Raw genomic sequence first — 15,146 nt, forward strand, 5'->3', positions numbered from 1 at the left:
AGAGACGATGGACTCTGAAAAACAAACAGGGTTCTAGAGGGGAGGGGGGTGGGAGGATGGGTTAGCCTGGTGATGGGTATTGAGGAGGGCACATTCTGCATGGAGCACTGGGTGTTATGCACAAACAATGAATCATGGAACACTTCATCTAAAACTAATGATGTAATGTATGGGGATTAACATAAGAATAAAAAAAAAAGAATTGCTTCTTGGTGTGCGGGTGACTTGAAGTGTCAGACGTGAAGTGTTTTGTGTGAGCAGTAAAGGAGACTCACGGGAGAGAAACACATAGTAGGGAAGAACTGGATTTTCCCTTCACAGGAAGGAAAAATCCGAGTTTTTCCATTACACTGGCAGTGAAGTTATGTTTGCAGGTTTGGCCTGGTCTGGAGGCAGGGCCTGGCCATGCTGGTGTACTCAGTGAGATATGTTCACTTAAGGCTCTGTTACCCAGATGCTGGGAAAGCTGGTTAATCTGGTTTGATAGTGGATAAAAAGAACAAAGAATGGATGGGTAATTTCTTGCCCCCATCCCTCAAGCTCCCCATACCCCTTCCCCATGTGATTTGAGAAAACGTCCAGAACTCGAGAATTGGGGATGTTCGTTCCCTAAATGTCTATTGAGTGCCTGTTCTCTTCCAGGCAGTGTCTGAGGCACTGAAGCATCAAGGGTCCCCCACTCTTAGGGAGCTCACACTCCGTGCAGACCTGAGTTCTGCCTGCGCTGGCTTTCAAACACCAGTTCTCCACAACGCTGCATGACTCGAGGGGTTAACTTCTAGCCGACTGAAATATCTGACTGGTTGCCTTCCCATTCCAACAACATAGCGGTAGCCGTGATTACAGAGTGTGGAAAATGTTGTGGTATAAACAGCCAGCACTGTTCTTCAATAAAAGGCTCTCTGTGAACTAACAGAAAGATTCTGTGCGATGCATCTCAAGCCCCAAGCTTCTCCTCTGCAGCCGAGAGGCCTCTGATAGAACATATTCTGACCTAATAATTCCATACGCTCTAAGTGCAAAATTAGAATTCAAGACTTCTGCAAGCCCACGGAGTTAGACACAAGAATTTATTCACTGAGCCACACCAGCTTTATACCAGACACTGTTCCAGGCGCAGGCATCACTGACTGCATGTTATACTTTTTATCAGAGAGGGCTAGAGCCCAGGCCTATCGCTTCTTCTACGTGCACTTCCAAAGAGGAGAGACAAGAACTCCAGCACTGCAGAGAACGGTAATTGGGGGCAAGCACCTGGTTTTGAATTGCACCGTCAACAAACTATTAGACGCAGAAGTAAGCATTTTTCTGATGTTGCCTAGAATCAGCAGCTCTGTGGGGTAGCAGCTGGGCAGGGAGGGAAAGAAGGTGCTTTCTACTCTCTGCGTCTTACATGAATCACAGGTTGTACCCTTTTCTCCCTCTCTGTAGACCATATAAATTGCTCTGCTGTTTATTCTAGGTCTTATGTAAAGTATTCCTGTCCCCAAAGTCTCACACCCAGTGTAGGAACTCGGACGGCTTCATTACTGGAAGTCAGTGTTTCAGTTTAATGCTCAAAGGTGTCCGACAGACACCCCCAAAATTTCTGGGTGAAGTCAGTAGTTATTTATTCCCCTGTTACCAGGATCCGTGGGAGGACTAAGCAGAGAGAAGCAGAAAGGAGAGGGGAAAAAAGCAAATCACTAGTTTTTCTTTACTAAGAGCAATATTATTTTTCATAGCACATGTGTAATACCATTGAGCAACAAAAATAAATAAATCCATATGCAGTAGAAGGCATCCCTAAGACCCAGAGACTCCAAATGGAAAAAATAGCTGGCTCCCTGGGCCAGAGACTGTTCAAACCCAAGCCGCCAGAGGAGTTTCTTTAACTTCCCTCCACACTGGGTCCTTTTCAGATCGTGTGCTCGCCCCAGGCTACAAGTCTGTAAGAACACCGCTCCACTGCTCTGAAGGCCGTGCGGAAAAGTGTTGGAATCCTCCTAGCAGACTTGGAAGATGGCCCTGTGGTGCACATGGTGTCCTCTGTGATTCCCAGCCATTGAAAGTATCAGTCAACTTGGACAGATTCGACATCTTCCATGGAATGAACAGGGTATCTCTCTCTTTCTCTCTTAGGCATTTATAATTTCTCTTAGCACTGTCTTGTAGTTTTTAGTGGAAAAGTAATGCAAATATTATGCCAAGTTTATTCCTGGGCATTTCATGGTTTGGGATGCTACCATAAAGTGGTATTTTTAAATTTTAATATGTAATCGCTCGCCACTAATATATAGAAATACATTTGATGGCTACACAAGAAAAAATAACAAATTCCAGTTTATCAAAATTAATAGCTTCTGCTCTTCTGAACATACCATTAAGAAATGAATGGGCAAGCCACAGAATGGGAGAAAATATTTGTAATACATATGTCTACAAAGGACTTGTATTGACAATATATAATGAATTTTTATATCTCAATAAAAAGACAAACAACCCCCCAAAATGTGCATGATATTTGAATAGACAAAAGAAGATGTATGAATAGTTAATAAGTACATGAAAAAAATGGTTAACATTCTTAGTCATCAGGCAAGCACGAATTAAAACTACAATGAAAATCCATTACACGCTGGAACAACTGGACTTCTAATATATTACTCATAATATTGTGTAGCCATCTTGAAAAACAGTCTGGGAGTTTCTTCTAAAGTCAAATATATACTTACAATATGACTCAGCAATTTCATTCCTACATATTTACTCAAGAGAATGAAAATAGATGTCCACGTAAAGACATATATATGGATGTCACAGAAGCTTTGTTCATAATGGTCTGAAACTGGAAACAACCCTAATGTCCATCAACAGATGAATACATAAATTGCAGTATATCCATAATACAGATTACTATTCAGCAATAAAAAGGAATCTACAGATACAACATCCTAGATGAATCTTAAAACATTATCATGAGTGAAAGAATCTGGAAACAAAATGGTCCATATTGTGTGATTCCATTTTTACGGAATTCTTGGCTGACAAAACTAATCTATATTGGATAGAAAGCAAACCAGTGGTAGCGTGGTGCTGAGGTTGGTGGATATTGACTGCAAAGGAGCATGAGGGAGTATTTGGGGTGAGGAAAATATTCTCTATTTTGGTTGTGGTGGTTATGGTTATGTGAGTGTATACATTGTCAAAAGTCATCAAAACATAGACTTAAAAATGGGTGTGTGTAAATTATATCTCAATTTTGAAAAGTTTCCAGCAGTCTTTGCCAGTTTAAAGTACTTGCTTTCATCTTAGCTCAGTTGTTTTGGATCAATATTTAGTTAAATCCAAGGTTAATCTCTAAGTAAGTGTTGTTTCTCCTTTCTGTGGTATTTATCCCTCTGTCTCCTTTCTGCCTGTCTGGCTTAGGGGAGAACTCATGTGTCCTCATAGTAATGGTGGATGAGGTGGTTGGCATGTAGGTCCCTGAGTTCTCATTGGCCTAAGCAGAGCTTTCCTCGGTATTGGTGTCTAGGCATTCTGCGGGTGACACTCATCTTGCTGGTCTCCAGGTATTGGCTTCTGTCCTCACTGTGTCCTGTAGAAGACTACCCAGAGAGGGAGGGCGAAAGGTTTTTTAAAAGGAAGAGTGATGGGCTGCCTAGGTTTTTCAGGGCTGCACTTCCAATTCTCTTAAGTCTTGACCAGAGGTAGATAAGTGGTATGGTGAGAAATTAGGAAACTACTTTCCCTTTGTGCGGTAGAAACTTCCCCTTCAGCACAAGCCTATGATTCCTTATTTATGGATGCATTTATTATGGATGGGACTCGTCTTCTTGTTTCTTACAGCAATAAACTTCTTGGCTTAGCCTTAATAAGAGAAGGGGGCCAGGGAGAAAAAACCAGCTTGCCAACAAAAGGTAATAAATACCTCAAGAGATATTCCAAAAATACTATCTAGAGTACAGGAATATTTTAGAAATGCCTCAAAAATGAGAGAGACTGGCAAATTTCATGATTCTTAAGTAAAAACAAAGAGTAGAACCATCGGTTTACTGAGAGTGCCTGGTTGACCAGGTAACTCACACATGAGGGAAGAGATACCTAATAATCAGTCACCTGGTTTGAAGGATAAACAGTAATTCAACTCCCTGGTTTTAGAGATTAGGAAATGGTAGGAGAGAGGAAGTGATTTGCACAGGGTCATACAACTACGTCATGTCACTTAGACCCAATGGTCTTAATTCTCGCCCTTGATATTTTTCCCCCACATACCTTTATCTGTTTTGTGGCTGCAAAGCAATTTATAAAGAAGGGTACAGCTAAAGGTTAAGGCACTGGAAGTAAAAGGGAATGGAGGAAGGAAAGAGCAAGAAAGATAGTGTTGGGAGCCCTAACAAAACAAGTGGTTCCGGGACCACTGTCAATTTTTCTGTAGCAGCACACTGACCGTAAGAGGTACGTAAGTCTTCTACGGACAGAAGAGATCACTTCAGAAAACTTTACGGAGGACAATATGAAGGATTTGCCCCACAAATGCAATGCTTTCCTGGAAAGTTATTGATTGTTAGCAAGAATTCTTTGCAAATGGTTAGATTTTTTTAAAAAGATTTTATTTATTTATTTGAGAGAGAGAGAGAGAGAGAAAGCATGAGCAGTGGGGAGGGACAGAGTGCAGAGAGAGAAGCAGACGCCCCACTGAACAGGGAGCCTGATCCCAGGACCCTGAGATCGTAGACCTGAGCTGAGATCAAGAGTTGGATGCTTAGCCAATTGAGCTACCCAGACACCCCAGAAATAATATCATATTTATAGAAAAGTTGTAAGAATAGTACAAAAACTTTTTTAAAAGATTTTATTTATTTGAGAGAGAGCGAGTGAGAGAGAAAGCACAAATGGGGGGAGGGGCAGAGAGAGAGGGAGAAGCAGACTCCCCACTGAGTGGGTAGTCAACACAGGGCTTGATCCCAGGACCCCAGGATCATTACCTGAACCCAAAGCAGATGCTTAACCAACTGAGCCACTCAGGCACCCTTGCAAATGGTTAGATTTTTTTAAAGCAAGGAGGAGGATGTGAAAATGAGCATATATCCTAATTTGTACTATTAAGGAGTAATCTTAGAAGAACATCATGATATAGAGTCTCTCTTGTTCCAAAAAGGTTTTTCTGAAACCAGAATGAGATGCAGAATGCAATTATACTTTAGTGGTTGGATGTCAAATGAAATAAATTGGAGGCTGATTAGTAAAATGAAGAATTACCTGATGGTAACATGAAACGTTTCCTTTGCATATAGTTTTCGGTATACTATTAACTCAGTAAAGGACTTTTTTCTTATATTTGTGCCATATCAGGGCAGTTAATTATTTATAAGAATGTGCAGGCTAATATCCTAGGGGAAGTGCAGGCTGCTCCAAAGTCTCCATGAAACTACGTTAGCCTTGTCTAACCTGTGCTTTTCTTCTGAATACATAGAAATCTATTAAATGACCTGTTTTGAAAGAAACACGAGTGGTTTTTTGGTCAGTATACCCTTGTGTTAGCCTGTGGGCTTCCTCCCCCTTTCTTCTGTCATGATCACTCACACGAATGGGTGCTCAAGCTTTACCATTGTTTGTATGGCTTGTTGAGAGCAGTGCCCAATAGCCGTTTGGAAATCTGGAGGGTGGATGGGCAAGCGCGCACTGTCCAAAATCTGTGAGGGTCTCTCGTCTCCACCTGTATGTCCATGTAGCACTGCCAGGTGAGTCCCTTCACTCCTCTGGGCTTCAGCTTCATCCTCACAAACGGGAGAAAACAGCACCTGTCTCTGAGGCTTGTGAGGCTCAAGTGGGTCTGTTCACGAGGAATTATGAATCGTGGTACCGCCTACCAATGCTTTCAAAGCTGCTTCTCCCCACCCTGGAACCCTGTGAGAATGTTCCCGGTTCTGTGATTTTACCCAGGTCGACTTTAACTTACAACAGACCTCTGTTCACGGTGCCGTCAGCCCAGCGCTGCTTGGGCATGTTACTCACCTCCCTCATTTGGATTCTTGCAATTGAATTTTTTTGGGAGATCCACACAAATTGGTTCTTAACTCATAAAATGTGGGAATGCCAAAGAGCGGTTGCTCAACTAAAACAAATGAAAATGGAATCATCTGGAGACACAAGAGGCAAAGGAAAAGTTAATGATGCTTAAGATTTTTGTAATGAGACGGAACATTTCATTTTGCTGGGGCTTGTTACGTACATCACGTCCTCTACTGAACAATCACCTAATTTTCACTGTGTTGTTTCAATAAGTGATACGGTTCTTTCTAGTCCTTGAGACACTATACAAAGGAAATGTCTGTGCTCATATTTTTTTCATCGTAGGAGTAGACCTGAACTATCTAAGAAAAATACATATAAAATGGTATTGAATACAATTTTGAAAATGATTCCTAACAATTATACCAGCTGTATACCTTTTTTTTTTTTTTAAGATTTTTATTTATTTATTTTGAGACAGAGAGAATGAGAGACAGAGAGCACGAGAGGGAGGAGGGTCAGAGGGAGATGCAGACTCCCTGCCGAGCAGGGAGCCCGATGCGGGACTCGATCCCGGGACTCCAGGATCATGACCTGAGCCGAAGGCAGTCGCCCAACCAACTGAGCCACCCAGGCGCCCCCCAGCTGTATACCTTTTTGAATCATCTTTGCAACTGTATACCTTTTTTGCATATCCTTCTATTCTTTGCGATAGTTGCAAATATACAACTTCTACATAAGTTTTACCTAGCTTCTCCTCACACAGTTTTAGAGACTTCTTTTTGCCTTAACATGACATCATAGATGTTTTCCCATATTACAGTATTATCTTCTTGTTTATGGTTTTAAAGGATTGGATACTGTTCCATTTGTTCATGTGTCATAACTCTTGAAACACTTCCCAGTCGTTGGGCACTTAAGTTGTCTCTGTTTTATATATTATTCATAATGCAACTATTATTTTCCACCCCTAGTGTCCATCTTCTCTTAAGTTGTTTTCTTAGGATAACTTCCCAGCAATGAGATTACTATTCAAAGAATTTGAATAACTTTCTAATTCTTGGTCTGTTGCAGTACATTTCACTGCCTGTTTCAGCATTTTTTTTTTAAAGATTTTATTTATTTGACACAGAGAGAGAGAGAGGGAAAGAGCACAAGCAGGGGGAGTGGCAGAGGGAGAGGGAGAAGCAGACTCCCCACTGAGCAGGGATCCCAAAGGGGGACTCAATCCCAGGACCCTGAGATCATGACCTGAGCCGAAGACAGATGCTTAACCGACTGAGCCACCCAGGCACCCCTGTTTCAGCATTCCTGAACAGCACTGGGCTGCACTGACTGAGGATGGTCCAGATACTGGACATTTACATGTTGGTGGATTTACAGTCTTCAGTTGGAAAACAGCTTAACCTTGGGGTTATTTTAAAGGAAAAACTATGAAGAGGCTAGAACTAAACCAAGGCAGAGGTTTCTGAGCTTTGACTGTTTTACTCGTACAATTGATTCTGCCATTTCGTGACACTTGGCACCTATTTATGTGTCTAAGCAGTGAGTTATTTCAGTGTGTGTGTGCGCGTGTGTGTGTGTGCGCACGTGAGTGCGTGCGCACGCAGGTGTGGGTAGAATTTGAAGGCTGGTCACATTGAAATTGTGAGAGGGAGCGCAAGACATAACGCATCCCATGAATGTGACTCACAGCTGGCTGTTCAAGGAACTCTGACTTACGGTAACGTGGTATTGGCAAAAGTAGAGAAGCTGTTGCTTGCAGGGGCCTGTCAGGTGTTGTGTGTGAGTGAGACTGCGGGGTAGGACAGGACAGGAGGTCAGGGACAGGGTGAAGTGGGGAAGACAGGCCTTATCCAGGAATGTGCTTCTCCTTCACTCCCTCTGATAGCTGCCACAAAGGAATGCCTGACTGGTATCTCTAGCACTTACAATTTCTCAAGAGAATTGGGAGATCTAAAGTTTTAGGGGTCTTTGTCCATTTAAGCTACTATAACGAAACTACTCTCGACTGAATGGCTTGGAGAGCAAACCTTTATTTCTCACAGTTCTGGAGGTGGGAAGTTCAAGATCAAGGTGCTGGCGGAATTGTTTTGGGTGAGAGCCCATCTCCTTTCTCCTAGACAGCCTTCTTTATGATGTGTCCTCATGTGGCAGAAGGGGTAAAGGAGCTCTCGGGGCCTCTCTTATGAGGGAATGAATCCCATTCACTATCTTTGCTCTGTATTTGCTCTCTGAACTCACAGGCTGCCAGTTTGTTCTGGTGGCTTTAAAGACTGCAAGATTCTACTGTGAGCCTTTTCTTGAAAAAAATTTGTATTCATGGGGCTCAGTCGGTTGGGCATCTGCCTTTGGCTTGGGTCATGATCTCCAGGTCTTGGGATCAAGCCCCGCATCAGGTTCCCTGCTCGGCAGAGAGCCTGCTTCTCCCTCTCGCTCTGCCTCTCCCCCTGCTTGTGCTCTGTCTCTCTCTCAAATGAATAAATAAAATCCTTAAAAAATTTTTAAAAATTTGTATTCATTTGGTTTGCCCATAATTTACCAAGTGGTACATAGGCTGTGTTCCAAATAATGCATGCTTTGTCATATTTGAAATGATGTTTCATTGAATTAATATTACCTTGGATTTCGTCTGGTGATCATAATCAAATTATACCAACAACTGAGTAATTTGCTCCATCCAGTGGAAAAAGGATCTGTCAAACTCTTATTTTTGTCTCTCAAACAATTCATCCCTAACTATAATTCAGAAGCCTGTTTGACATGCTAAAGAATACTTTAAGAAGCACCTTATATCACAGTTTCTGTGGGACCAGAATCCAGGATGGCTTAACAGGGTGCTCGGCTCAGCGTGTCACAGGCTACAGTCAAAATGTCGGCCAAGCTGTGTTCTCAACTGGAGGCTTACCAGGAAAAAATCTGCTTCCAAGCTCACTTGGGATGTTGTGGAAGAATTTGTTTCTTTTTTGTTGTAGGACTGAGAACTTCAGCTTTTTGCTGTCTCCTAGAGGCTGTCCTTGGCTCCCACAAGCTGCCCACAGTCCTTTCCACGTGGCCCCCTCCATAGGCAGTGTGCAGTATGGCAGCTTGTTCTTCAAGGCCACCAGGAGAGTGAGAGCAAGTTTTCTAGCAAGACTGAGTCTTACACAACATGAGATTCATGTCCGGTCACCTGTGCCCTACTCTGGTTAATAGCAAGTCGCAGGTCCCACCCTCACTCAAGGGGAGGGATTATATACAGTCAAGAACAACAGGAGGCACGGGTGGCTCAGTCGTTAAGCATCTGCCTTCGGCTCAGGTCATGATCTCCGGGTCCTGGGATCGAGCCCCGCATCAGGCTCCTTGCTCAGCGGGGAGTCTGCTTCTCCTTCTCCCTCTGCCCCACCCCCTCCCACTTGTGCATGCTCTCTCCCTTTGTCAAATAAATAAATAAATAAATCTTTAAAAAAAAACAACAACAGGAGACGGGACTATAGGAGTACCTTAGAGTCTGCCCACCATAAGGATTCCCAGTGCCCTGAAATACTGCCTGGCACCTAGTAGATGCTCAGTGAGTGTTGGTAGTTGAATGAATGAATGTTGCAGATATTACTTCTTTGAACCATGTATTGCTAATTTTTTTTTGCAAGTCTATGGTTTATCATTTGGCTTTATTTATTACATCTTATGATATGTAGAAATGTTAAATTTTAATTTAGATAAATCAACCAAAATTTCCTCTGAGTTTGTTACATTACTTTACGTCTCAGGGAGTCCTTCTTCTTCTATCTAGATATCAGATAAATATTTGCCTATATTTTCACCTAGATTTTTAATGATTTTTTTTTTTTTGCATTTAACATTGACCTATCTAGAAGGTTAAGAACTAGAGGGAGAGTTGTAACATGATATAGTGAGTAATCTTTTTATCTCCACCAGTCTCTGCTACCTTATTTAGTTATATTGAATTATTATGTACTTGCTGCTGGGCTCTCTGTTCTGATTCATTTATTTGTCATTCTCTTCTTGCCTTAATTACACACTTAAAAAATAATAGCATTGAAGAAAAAATTTTAAAAATAAAAAAATAAAAATTATAGCATTGCTAGTCAGAAATGCCAAAGAAGTTACTATCAGACTCATTTGGTGTTATAAGTAGGACATGGTCTAAGCTGTTTAACAGAGAGACGCCAAAACACAGAGGCTCAAATAAAACAGAAGCTTTTTGGTATTTTGTGTAATGGTGTAGAGGTCTGTGAAGTCCAGAGCTGGAGAGGCAGCCCTTCTCCACCATCATCTGGGGACCCAGGCTCCTTCTACCCTGTAGCTCTGCCAGCCCCCAGGGAGCCGTCCTGGTCTGTGTGGGTGAAGCTGTCTCACCCCCACATCCATGCTCGTCTATGGGAAAGGGGGTGGTGGAAGTCCTAGGAAAGTGCCTTTGCCTTTGAGCTCATGAACTAGAAATGGTGCATCACTTTTTCTTCCATCCCTTTTATTTAGACTAAATCTACCACAAGAGAAGCCACATCTGCCTTCAAGAGAAGCTAGGAAATATGGTATCAAACTGGGTGGACATGGATTTGGCTAAATTTTGGGAGGATCTCTTAATAAAAAGAAGGAGAATGGGTACCAAGAACAACTAATGGTCTTTGCCTCAGTCCAGCATTCATAGTTACAAATAATCATATTTAACAGGAAAGTAATGATCATTTTTGTCAAGTGAAAAATCAACCTTTGGGTATGAAAATAAAATACAAATATATCCTGATTTTTTGTTTTAGATGGCCAATAACCTATGTGCCAGGTAGCATTCCATGCCAATCTTGAATGCCAAGAGGAAGTCACAGGACAGCAAATCTCTTCCAGGATCAGAACTGGGCTATTGGAGTAACCCAAGAAAGAAGAAAAAATAATTGAAGCCATGGCCAAAGGAACTAGAGTTCGGTCTACCTCTCCTCCCGATGGAGGCTGGGGCTGGATGATCGTGGCTGGCTGTTTCCTTGTTACCATCTGCACCCGGGCAGTCACCAGGTAGGTGGGATTCTCTTCATCATTGATTAAGATGATCTGGCTTGTCTTTTCTTCTAAGTCTGCTTCATTCTATTTCTGAACCTGTCATTGTGAAAATATGTGTGTGTGTGCATGGTGTGTGTGTGTGTGTGTGTGTGTGTTTCCTTTGTTTGGATGTCTTTTTCTTTGCCAGGAATGGGATTTTCTGACACTTGCAAGTCCTGGATAGTGGTGTCTTCTGTAATATCTGGCACAGAAACCTGGAGCATTAGGGCATTTTTAGATTAAATGTTATGGCTGTTTCAGCCATTTGTTTTCATAAGCAGCTCATCCCAGAAAAGAAAAATACATAAGGTCCAAACAATCCTTGAAAACCTCTTGACTCACCAGATGCTGAGCCGTTGGAAGCTTCAAACCTAGAATTTAAATTCTTCTGCTTCATTTTACACTTGACCATGGTGCTGGAGGCTAAGTTCTAGATTGAAGGAAAGTAACAGTAGAAGTACAGGCTTCTCTTATTCTCACTTGTTCATTTCTTCTCTCTTTCTTTTATCCAAGGGTGTAGTGTTGAATATGCTTGAGTTACACCTGTATATGTTGGAACTCATTCATCTCATCTTTATATTTGGAATAAGTGCATGCTTGAAATCTGCATATGCTAGCTCTTTCTTCTGCATGTGCTTTCATTCAAGTAGAACTCCTTGTTCTTTTCTGACAATGCACCTTCAGCAGTGAAACAAAGTAATTTGCCCTAAAAATTTTATTTGATGACATCCTTCATAAAAGCATCAGTGTTTCCCCCCGTAACAATATATAATGCAGGAAAGAAGCAAGATATTTGTTTTTACTACAATAAAGGTTGGTTGATTATGTATCATTTTAAAAATTATAGATTCATTTAAAATGATGTGATTGGTATTGAGTCTGAATTTTCTTCCATCTATATCACGGATCTTGTGTTCTGGGTGTAGGAGTCTTAGAGTTAAAAAGGAATCTCTTGGTTTTTACATGTGGAAGCTTCCATCATTTCCATGACAGGAAAGTTCTGGAAGTGAGTTCAGCGCTTTATAAGGAGGGCTCAGGTCGATATCTTTCGGGTAGTGGAGTCTTCATGATGCAGTTTAGGCAGAATAGGCTTATTTACCCCCATGTCATAGATTAGGACCCTGGTGTTCAGAAAGGTTAAGTGACTTACCCACAGTTTTGGTCTGCTGGGACAGAACTGGACTGGATTTCTAGTCTTTTTTTTTTTTTTTTAACTTCTTGTGTATTTGCTATTGTATGTGCGCACATAATCCATCGACTCCTTCCAACACAAACCAGGTGTTTTCCTATCCTCTTATTTCTCATACACACACCATACTTCTGCCTGATCTTCCATATGCATGTGTATATCCACACACATGTCCTTTCTCGGTGCCTTTGCATTTCGAGAAGTGACTTTGCTTCAGTATTTACCTTTGTCCTGCTCCAAGATGTAGACACTTTGAGGAAGCTCCGTGGTCAGTTCCTTGCCCCCTCAAACACTCTGCACCTTCTCTTCTTGAACAGCATAGTCTTACCAGACATAGGTTTTTTAAAAATTGCCTTGGTGATGGCATCATTGTCTTAAGGTAAGCTACTTCCTAATCTCCACAGGGTTGTCACGTCCAGTAATGAGAAGTCATGGGGCCAGGGGACAGCTGCTTCTAAATTCTTCTGACAGAGGCTCTCTACCCTCCCTGTCCTGTTGCTAACTAGTCATGAGAGTGGTCATCCTCAAGTCATGTACAAATAACTACACATTAAGGCTGGGAGATATGTGGATTCTTTGAGTGTTGTCCTCTGGAACTGTGGAAATAACTTGGGGTAGGTGTCTGTCGAAAACTGAGGACTTAGAGCAAAGACACTAATTTACTGATGTTCTTTAATGCTCGTTTAGCATCTTGTGTGGCTTGTCTTGTTTGGCAGGACACTGAATCTCAGTTTTTTCTCAGTCACAGTGGATTTGCCAGTGGAACCCGTGACTGTCACCAAGGGCTGAAAGTCTTGCATTTTTTTTTAGGTTGTACCCTTAAGTTTTCAACTTTGATTTAATAGAAATCAGGCTCACTAATATATAACTATACATTCACTGAGGACAAGGCTCTATCTAGGCGCTTCTGAAAACACAAAGATGTTGGAACACCACCCCATAGACTCAGGCACAAATAACTGAAATACAAATCAAAATGTGCTAAATATACATCAGGTAAAAACAGAGTGTAAAATAACACTGGTGAGAGAGGGGTTCATTCTGACCGGCAGTTCAGGGCAGGCTTTCTAGAGAAGTTGTCCCTGGAGTGAAGTCTTGAAGAATGGGTAGCATTTGGGCAGGAAGAAATGACAAGAGAAAGAGGTTTCCAGCTGCATCAGGTCCATGCACTTCATCTGCTGCTCACTTTGTGATCACAGTGGGCAGCCCCCGTTCCTGACTTGCTACAGGTTTAGCCAGAAACCAGGAGAGGGTTGTGGCTGGTGGTGAAGACCTCTTATCAGACGTTAATGGGAGAGGCTGAGAGGGGCATAGCTGAGCAGAATTAAGCTCAGAGGAGAAAAGTGTGAAGACACAGCCAGCATTGGAACTCAATGTCATGAACACGCAGCAGCCAAGAGGACTGGCGATCGGGCCAAGGAAAGCAACTGCAAGGGTGATTTGTCAATGCAGAGGATCAGTGCCTATTAGGCAATTAAGTCTTTTTTTTTTTCCTATTTAAACTGTATACTTAAAAATTAAACCATACTGGGGGCGAGGGGGGGAACCTGGGTGGCTCAGCTAATTAAGCATCTGCCTTCGGCGCAGGTCATGATCTCGGGGTCCTGGGAATAAGGCTCTGAGCTCAGCAGGGAGTCTCCTTGTCCTGCTCCCACCCCCTCTGCTCATCCTCTGGCTCTCTTTCTCTTTCCCTCTTTCTAAAATAAATGAATAAATCTTTTTTTTAAAGATTTTATTTATTTATTTGACAGAGAGAGTTGCAAACACAAGCAGGGGGAGCGGCAGGCAGAGGGAGAAGCAGACTCCCCGAGGAGCAGGGAGCCCATTGCGGGGGGCTCGAGCACAGGATGTTTAACCGACTGAGCCACCCAGGCGCCGCTAAATGAATAAATCTTTTTTTTTTTTTTTAAGATTTTATTCATTCATTTGACAGAGAGAGACAAAGTGAGAGAAGGAACACAAGCAGGGGGAGTGGGAGAAGGAGAAGCAGGCTTCCCGCTGAGCAGGGAGCCCAATGCGGGGCTCGATCCCAGGACCCTGGGATCATGACCTGAGCCGAAGGCAGATGCTTAACGACTGAGCCACCCAGGCCCCCTAAATCTTAAAAAACAATTAAGCCATACATCCAGATGGTAAAAATTTGAATACAGAGATGCATAAAATAGTCTTTTTCTCCTCACTTCCTGAATGCCAATTTCACTGCCCAAAGTTAACCTTGTTAATCGTTTCTTCAGACCTGCCCCCCAAAATTTTTAAGAACTTATATCCATATATAAAGCATATTCTTTTCATATTATACATACTGTTTTGAACTATGTTTTGCTTAATAATATCTCTTGGAAATTTTCCATATCAGCGTATGCAGTTCTACCGCACTGAAAAATAAATGCTTAAAATTCCATCACGAGGATGTGAGCATAATTTATTTAACACATTTTTATTGAAGGACTTTTGTATTGTTCCCTGGTTTTTGCTTTATGAACGATGCTACCGTCATGACCCAGGCCACTTTAAAATCATATTTCAGCTCTTGCCTTGTAACTGATGATGCTGCCTTCCATGTGAAATTTACATAAAGCTTAAATTGTCCAGGCCATTAAAGCTGTCCTTCTTATTTCTTTTCTCTCTCTGTTCATTAATGTGTGTTGATTACTTATGTTTTTCTTCAAGATATCTTATTAGCAAACATTCTCTATTTTAAGAATCATGTTTCATTGTGAAATTACATGACATTCTATTTGTAAACTGACAGCTTGAGTTGGAGTTGACTTGAAAAGCAATAGTTGATTTAAATGTTCGAAGAAAGCCTCCAGCTATAGACCTATTATTTGCAATAGATGTCTACAGTCCTGTGGGATTGGGGAGCTCTTTTACAACAGCTGAATTCCTGTTAGTAATAGCTAATGTTAGCTGAGTCCTTGCTCTGTGC

The 15,146-nt window shown here is 41.9% G+C and overlaps 1 protein-coding gene across 4 annotated transcripts in view; it reads left to right on the plus strand.

The window, feature by feature from the left end:
• The window catches only part of SLC16A12 (solute carrier family 16 member 12), a 74,247-nt gene that overhangs the window by 38,516 nt on the left and 20,585 nt on the right, over positions 1-15,146 (plus strand). For 2 of the 4 annotated variants that reach the window (XM_081823893.1, XM_081823891.1), the window contains exon 2: positions 10,755-11,004. In XM_081823893.1, the coding sequence (XP_081680019.1) occupies positions 10,895-11,004 (110 nt within the window). In that variant the 5' untranslated portion in view covers positions 10,755-10,894. Of the gene's footprint in view, positions 1-1,900; positions 2,099-10,348; positions 11,005-15,146 lie in introns of those variants that run through there. The other 2 variants (XM_081823892.1, XM_081823894.1) reach the window with 2 other exon arrangements.

This window comes from Leptonychotes weddellii, chromosome 6 (assembly GCF_054177405.1).
Source record: "Leptonychotes weddellii isolate Sample4059 chromosome 6, ASM5417740v2, whole genome shotgun sequence".
Taxonomy (NCBI): domain Eukaryota; kingdom Metazoa; phylum Chordata; class Mammalia; order Carnivora; family Phocidae; genus Leptonychotes; species Leptonychotes weddellii.